This window comes from Rhinoraja longicauda, chromosome 7 (assembly GCF_053455715.1).
Source record: "Rhinoraja longicauda isolate Sanriku21f chromosome 7, sRhiLon1.1, whole genome shotgun sequence".
NCBI classification, from domain to species: Eukaryota; Metazoa; Chordata; class Chondrichthyes; order Rajiformes; family Arhynchobatidae; genus Rhinoraja; species Rhinoraja longicauda.
Window position 1 is genome coordinate 16936038 of NC_135959.1, and position 7726 is coordinate 16943763.

General features: G+C 44.6%; 1 protein-coding gene across 4 annotated transcripts in view; it reads right to left on the reverse strand.

Annotated features, from left to right (window-relative positions):
- The window catches only part of LOC144595108 (anosmin-1-like), a 165070-nt gene extending 163563 nt beyond the window's left edge, over nt 1–1507 (reverse strand). For 2 of the 4 annotated variants that reach the window (XM_078402173.1, XM_078402175.1), the window contains exon 1: nt 1208–1506. In XM_078402173.1, coding sequence (XP_078258299.1) covers nt 1208–1393 — 186 coding nt within the window. In that variant the 5' untranslated portion in view covers nt 1394–1506. Of the gene's footprint in view, nt 1–1207 lie in introns of all 4 variants that reach the window. The other 2 variants (XM_078402174.1, XM_078402176.1) reach the window with 2 other exon arrangements.
- Nucleotides 1508–7726: the final 6219 nt, after the last annotated feature.

Below are 7726 nucleotides of genomic sequence, written 5' to 3' on the forward strand. Positions count from 1 at the left end.
ATCGCACCACCCCACAGCCCCCACCCTACGCTTCGAGTTACCACCTTGTTCTAAACAAACCGCGGCTCCGAGGAGAGCGACAGATGTGACTTCTGTCGCTGAAACAGGTAACTTCAACTACCGCCTACTCTCCCTCCCGCAGCCTAGCGTCCAACCAGAGTAAAATAAAGCACAGCGCGCCTCGACGCAGATACAACCAGCGAGAGAGCTGGAATCATTCCGAATTGAATCCAACCTGGGATGCGAAATACAATCGCGGCGGAATATTATGAAACTGAAATGCCAATTCCACGAAAAATATGGTTTTAATAACTTAAAATTACTTCTCATTGAAGAAAATGCTGCAATGAGATTTGATGAAGTTCCTGGCAGTGTTTCCAGAATATATCCACCACGAATCCCTGATTTTTCACGCGAGGATGTACCAAAAAAATCAGTCTGAAGAAGGGTCTCGACCCGAAAGGTCACCCATTCCTTCTTTCCTGAGATGCTGCCTGACCTGCTGAGTTACTCCAGCATTTTGTGAATAAATACCGTCGATTTGTACCAGCATCTGCAGTTATTTGCTTACACTACCAAAAAAATCAAGTGAGCATAATCTGACAGACCCCTTCAACGAAGAGAGACACCAAATGCTGGAGTAACGCAGCGCGACAGGCAGCTTCTCTGGGGAAAAGGAATAGGTGACGTTTCGGGTCTTGACCCCTAAAAAAAAACTTTTCATCAATTCTACTTAGAACAGATATTTAACCAAAAAGCATCTTACAATGTAGAAACAGACATTAACTTTGGTATCTCCCCAATAACGAACAAGCTGCAATCCGACTTCCAAGCACTAAAAGTAATGATAGTGTTTGATAAATGAAACAATGTTCCCATTGATTGGGATCAGTTCTAATTCTGGTCATCCGAGCAGGTGAAACGAAACGGCATCAACCAAACTCATTTCAAGCAACAGACCAGTGATTGTGTTCAGCAGGATATGTCCGATCGTTGCTGAACCTGTCTTCAGCACCTGATAAGCCTCTCTCAGGGCCACTGCTTATTCACAACGAAAGCTCATCAGAACTTCGCTGTGTCGAAGCTCCCAAGAGCCACAACAATGGCTGTGTATGTGTGTGTGTGTGTGTGTGTGTGTGTGTGTGTGTGTGTGCGTTTATGTGTGTGTGACTACCTGTGAGGTTAGGAAGGGGGATGTCTGGTCTACCTGAAAGTTCTTGAACAAAGCTGAGAGACGAGTGATGTGCAGGCTCAGACAACGCGATGTACATCTAGCCTTGGAAACACTGTCGGTGGCGAAAGATTCCTCTTGCTTGCGACCAGCCCAGCTCCATCCGGCTGTAATCCACAGGGCCAGTGCCATACGGGCAGCCAGTGCATTGCACCGAGCCATCTAGTGCCAGGGGAACACACGCGGGGTGAACGTTTTAGCAGCTGGTTGGCGCGTCCCGTCCTGAACGCGAGCAGTTCTCAATCTCCAGCCTCACAGCCCTTACTCGGACTGGAGTCAAAACTCTTGTTGCCGCCTCCCGGAGGCGGCACCAAGAGTCGATTGGTTCACTGCTGCCTGAATGACAGTCAGGGGGGGCGGAAGCATATTGGACTCCCGGCGACTCCACACACGCACACACAGAACCCACGAGCATCATTAACTGTCTCAATCCAAAGGAATGCATTGCAGAAAACTGAAGAATTCATTAGTTTTAATGGAGACACAAGAGACTGTAGATGCTGGAGTCTGGAGCAACAAACGACCTGCTGGAGCAACTGAGCATTTGGGTTAACATATGATGAAACTTTGACGTTTGACAGCACTGGGCCGGTACTTGCTGGAGTTTAGAAGGGTGAGGGGGGGGACCTCATTGAAACTTGCCGAATAGTGAAAGGCTCGGATAGAGTGGACGTGGAGAGGATGTTTCCAATCGTGGGAGAGTCCAGGACTAGAGTTCATTGCCTCAGAATTAAAGGATGTTCCTTTAGGAAGGAGATGAGAAGGAATTTCTTTAGTCAGAAGGTGGTGAATCTGTACATTTTCTTGCAACAGAAAGCTGTGGAGGCCGTCAACAGAATATTTTTAAGGCAAAGAAAGATAGATTCTTGATTAGCACGGGTGTCAGGGGTTATGGGAAGAAGGCAGGAGAATGGGGTTAAGAGAAAGAGATAGATCTGTCATGATTGAATGGGTCGAATGGCCAAATTCTGCTCATATCACTTATGACCTTATGATCTGTGGAGGGAAATGGACAGTCGACGATTACAGTCGAGATCCTTCAGTCCAGACATAGGGTCCATTTCCCTCCACAGTTGTTGCTCGACCCGCTGAGTTCCTCCGGTAGATCTTTTGGTGTTTCCTTAGTTTTAAGGTGATCATAAAATTTAAATTTATTCACAAAATGCTGGAGTAACTCAGCAGGTCAGGCACTATCTCAGGAGAGAAGGAATGGGCGACGTTTCGGGTCGAAACGTCGCCCATTCCTTCTTTCCTGAGATGCTGCCTGACCTGCTGAGTTATGCCAGCATTTTGTGAATAAATACCTTCGATTTGTACCAGCATCTGCAGTTATTTTCTTATAAAATTTAAATTATACCCTTGGAAGATGATCTGTTAAAATATTGTAAACCGAGAACCTAATCAAGTTTCAAGATAGATTGTGTTTACACCTTGAAATGATGCATCAATACAATTTGGATTGAAGTCATTGAATCATGGAAAAGAAATCCACTTAAATCTTGTGGCAGCCAGCAAGAATCAGGACTGATTGTAAAATAAGTCAACCAACATTTCCACAGCAAGCTCCTGCAGCTACAACAAAATCATTCATACAACACCTTTAATGTGACAAACTATCTTAGAGCACTTTGCAAGAATGATATCAAAGCACAAATTATCCCCCATCACTTAAACAAACATTAATAGGAAGCAGGAGTCAGCCATCCAATTCCATGACCATAAGATAATGGCTGATCATTGACCTCAATGGCACTTTTAATGCACTCATCCTATAGTCCTTGGTTTCCTTTATATCTGAACATATAAAGATCTCTCTTGAATTTCATGACTGAAACTGCTAGGCCCCTCCTAGGTTGAGAGTATATATACAGCCACTGAAGCTGCTGCCTCGCCGTACCAGAGACATAGACTCGATTAGAGTTTGAATGTCTTTGGAGAGTTTGTACGTTCTCCCTGTGACCCGTGGATTTCCTCCAAATCACAAAGATATATGGGCTTGCCGTTAATTGACCACAGTAAATTGCTCCTAGCATATAGATAAATGTAGAATCTGGGGGTTGCTAATGAGAATGAGGAGAATAAACAGGCAACTGAATCATACTACCACATCCAGAGTGCAGTGCTGAACTACTATCTATCTCACTGGTGACCCTCACACTATCCTTGGTCGGACTTTGCTGGCTTAACCTCGCACTAAATGTTATTCCCTTATCATGTATCTTGCACTTTAATGGCTTGATTGTATGCATGTATTGTCTTTCTGATGACTGGATAGCACCCAACAGAAGCTTTTCACTGTACCTCGGTACACTTGACAATCAACTAAACTGAAACTAAACAAAACTGAATAAACAATAGAGTTAAAGTAGGATTAGTGTAAGTGGACAATTGATGGTTAACAGCTGCATGGGTCAAAAAGCCTGTTTCTGTTCAGTATCTTTGTGAGAATTCCACAGACTCAGCACCAACTGGATGAGGAATTTCTTCTCATCTCGATTCTGAATGGCTGATCCCTTATTTTTAGATAGTGATTCCCAGTTCTAGACACCTCCACTAAAGTGCAGACAGGTTGTTCAAGACACCTCTGGGGAGGGAGGGGTATTGTTTTTCAATTCGTTTTCACGACTGATATCTGATGAGGGAGGGTATTGCCGTGATGAGTGCATGAGGCATAGCATGATTATACATGAATGGAGTAGAAAGGTCAAGAGATGATTGATTTCAGGGATTCTATAGATTGGGTAGCAGTTTCTATTGGATATTGATTGGATATTGAATATTGGTTACAGAAATAATATCAGGAAGGTAAGCTGTCTATCTGTTACCGTGGTTAAGGAAGAACCGCAGCTTGAAATTTCATTGGGGAAGCTAAACAACCAGAGGTTGGTGTCCAAAACAGTACCAAAGACCTGGATTGGAAAAATAATTACGCCATATTTTAAGGAGAAGAAAGAGGTTAAGACACAAGACCACAAAGGTAGTAACCTTCAGATTTTTCCTGGTACTTTAAACCTTTGATGATAAAACAGGATAGCACCGATGTTGTTGAAGAAATAAGTGCAAGAGAGGGTTTAAATTCCTGCAATATTGGAATCAGTGCTGGGGATGGTGGGACTGGTGCAAGTTGGATGGATGGCAACTCAATAGAGCTCAGGCCAAATATCCCCATGTGGATGTTTGCTAGGTGCCTCGAGGTGAGGTATAAACTAATTTGGCAGAGAGACGGTCTTAGAAAAGGAGGTCTTCAAATGGAGGAAAATGAAATTGGGAGAGATGAGTATCACCAGAAGAAGAAATAAAAATATTTTTTTGATAGGGCTAGACTAAAGGAGAGAGCATGATGATCAGAGAGCTACAGTGCACATAAATATAATAGCCCATTTAATAACGAGTGAACTATACAAGCAGGGCGGAAAGGTCCGTTTCCGTGCTGTATCTCTAAACTAAACTAAACTAAAAGTTGCTGGATGTAGCACCAGAAAACAAGCATGTCATTAAGATTAGAGACCATGGAATAATAGGGGCGGCAAGTACATGTATGGAATATTGGCTAAGCATAGGAAAAAAGAGCTGGAGTATAAAGTTGTTTTCAGGCTCAAGAGATGTGCAAATGGAATTTCCCAGGGATCAGCACTGGAACGATGCTTTTCTTAATTTATATTAATAACTTGGACTTGGAAGTATGGGGTATAATTATCTAATTATTACGGGAAAACAAAATCTGTAAGTATAGTGAGGTGTAAGGAGGACAGTATAAAACCTACAAGAGATTTAGACAGGCTGGTGGAATGGGTGGAAAGTAAACAGATAAATGGTGACATCAAGAAATGCATAGCATTATATTTTGTTAGGAAAAGTCAATGGAAACTAAAGAATACAATACAGTAGTCTTTTACCTAGGGGAGGGGAATCAAAAACCCAGAGGACATAGGGTTAAGGTGAGAGGCATTTTTTTTCACAGTGGGTGGTGGGTATATTTAACGTTGCTAGAGGGTTGAGGCAGATACTGCAACACATTTAAAAGACCCTTGGACATGGATAGGAAAGGTTTTAAGGGATATGGGCCAAATACAGGCAAATGAGACTAGGTTAGAACTCCTGCTTCCCGCACCTGGAACATCTGGTGGTGAGGTGTCACACCTTCTACCTCCTGAGAGAATTCACTTCCATCATCCTGACTGCGGTCTACATCCCACCCAGGCAGACGTCCGTCCAGCATTGGAGGAGCTGAATGTCGTGGTCAACAAACACCAGTCAGCATAACCAGAGGCCTTTACCATCATAGCCGGGGACTTCAACAAAGCCAACCTGAAGAAATCACTCCCTAACTACCACCAACACGTTTCCTGTAGCAACAGAGGATTAAACACTCTTGACCATTGTTATACGACCATTAGAGATTCTATCGCTCCATCCCTCGCCTCACTTTGGGAAATTCAACCATTCAGCTGTACTGCTTTTTCCTGATACAGGCAGCAACTGAAGAGCGCACCCCCAGTGGTGATGGCTGCACAGTGCTGGTCGGGGAGGCAGAGGAGCGACTACAGGACCGCTTGGAGTCCATAGACTGGGCAATGGTCAAGGGCTCGGCAATGGACACAGTTGTTACAGACTTCATAAGGAAATGTATGGAGGAGGAGTGTGTGCCTACAAAAAAACATCTGAGTGTTCCCTAACCAGAAGCCTTGGATGAACCAGGAGTTCCACATTCTTCTGAGGATCAGATCCTGGGCATTCAAGTCTGGCGATACAGTGGTGTACAAGAAGTCCAAATATGACCTTGACAAGGCCATCAAAAAGGCCAAAAGGAACTTTCACTCTAAGCAGGATAGGGCGGATGTTTGGCACCTGTGGCAGGGTTTGAATGCCAACACCTCCTACAACGTGAAATAAGGGGGCAGCTCAAGCAACAGCGAAGCGTCACTCCCTGACGAGCGCAATGTGTTCTACGCACACTTTGATGGGGAAAACACTGATGTGCCTTCCCGAGCCCCCTTACACCCTGATGATATTACAGTCACAGTCACAGAGGCTGATCCTTCAGGAGGTTGAACCCTCGGAAAGCGTCTGGACCTGCTGGTATATCCGGGCGTGTTCTCAAAATCTGTGCAGACCAACTGACTGGAGTTTTTGTGAACATTTTCAACCTTTCATTACTGAGGTCTGAGGTTCTACTTGCTTTAAGAGGGCATCAATAATACCGGTGCCCAAGAAAAGTAAGGTGAGGTACCTTAATAACAATCGACCAGTGGCACTAATGTCCATGGCGATGAAGTGCTTTGAGAGGTTGGTTATGGTGCATATCAACTCCTACCTGAACAACAACCTCAACCCATTACAGTTTGCCTACCGCTACAACAGGTCAACGGAGGACGTAATCTCACTGGTTCTCCACTCTGCACTGGATCATTTGGACAATAAAAACACATACGTCAGGCTGTTGTTTATAGACTACAGCTCGGTGTTTAATGCCATCATCCCGTCCAAGTTGGTTACCAAGCTCAAGGAACTGGGTCCCTACGCATCTCTCTGCGACTGGATCCTCGACTTCCACACCAGCAGACCACAGACTGTTCGAATTGGCAAAAACACTTCTTCCTCAATAACAATCAGTACAGGAGCTCCTCAAGGCTGTGTACTCATCTTCCTGCTCTACTCACTCTATACTCATAACTGTGTAGCCGGACACAGTGTGAACTTCATCCTCATGTTTGCCAATGACACCACTGTTGTTGGACGAATTACAGATGGTGATGAGTCAGAGTATGATCGATCAATTGACCAAATGGTGCCAGCACAACAACCTGGCTCTCAATGTCAGTAAGACCAAGGAACTGATTGGGGACTTTGGAAGCAGAAGGATGCGGACCCACAAACATGTCAATATCAACGGGATGATGGTGGAGAGAGTAAAAAGTTTTAAATTCCTGGACAAGAATATTTCTGAAGAACTTTCCTGGACCCAGCACACTGATGCAATTATGTCAACTTCTCTACATCGGCGAGACCAAATGCAGACTTGGCAATCGTTTCGCTCAACACCTTCGCTCAGTCCGCCTTAACCAACCTGATCTCCCGGTGACTCAGCACATCAACTCCCCCTCCCACTCTCAGTCTGACCTTTCTGTCATGGGCCTCCTCCATTGTCATAGTGAGGCCCAGCGCAAATTGGAGGAACAGCATTTCATATTTTGCTTGGCCAGTTTACATCCGAGCGATATGAACATTGACTTCTCCAACTTTAGATAGTTCCTCTTTCTCTCTCTTTCCCCTCCCCCTTCCCATCTCTCCCACTGTTTTCCTGTCTCCTACTACATTCTATCTTTGTCCCACCCCCTCCCCTGACATCATTCTGAAGAAGGGTCACCCATTCCTTCTCTCCTGAGATGCTACCTGACCCGCTGAGTTACTCCAGCATTTTGTGTCTACCTTCAATTATAAAGAAAGCACATCAACGCCTCTACTTCCTGAGAAGATTATGCAGATTTGGTATGT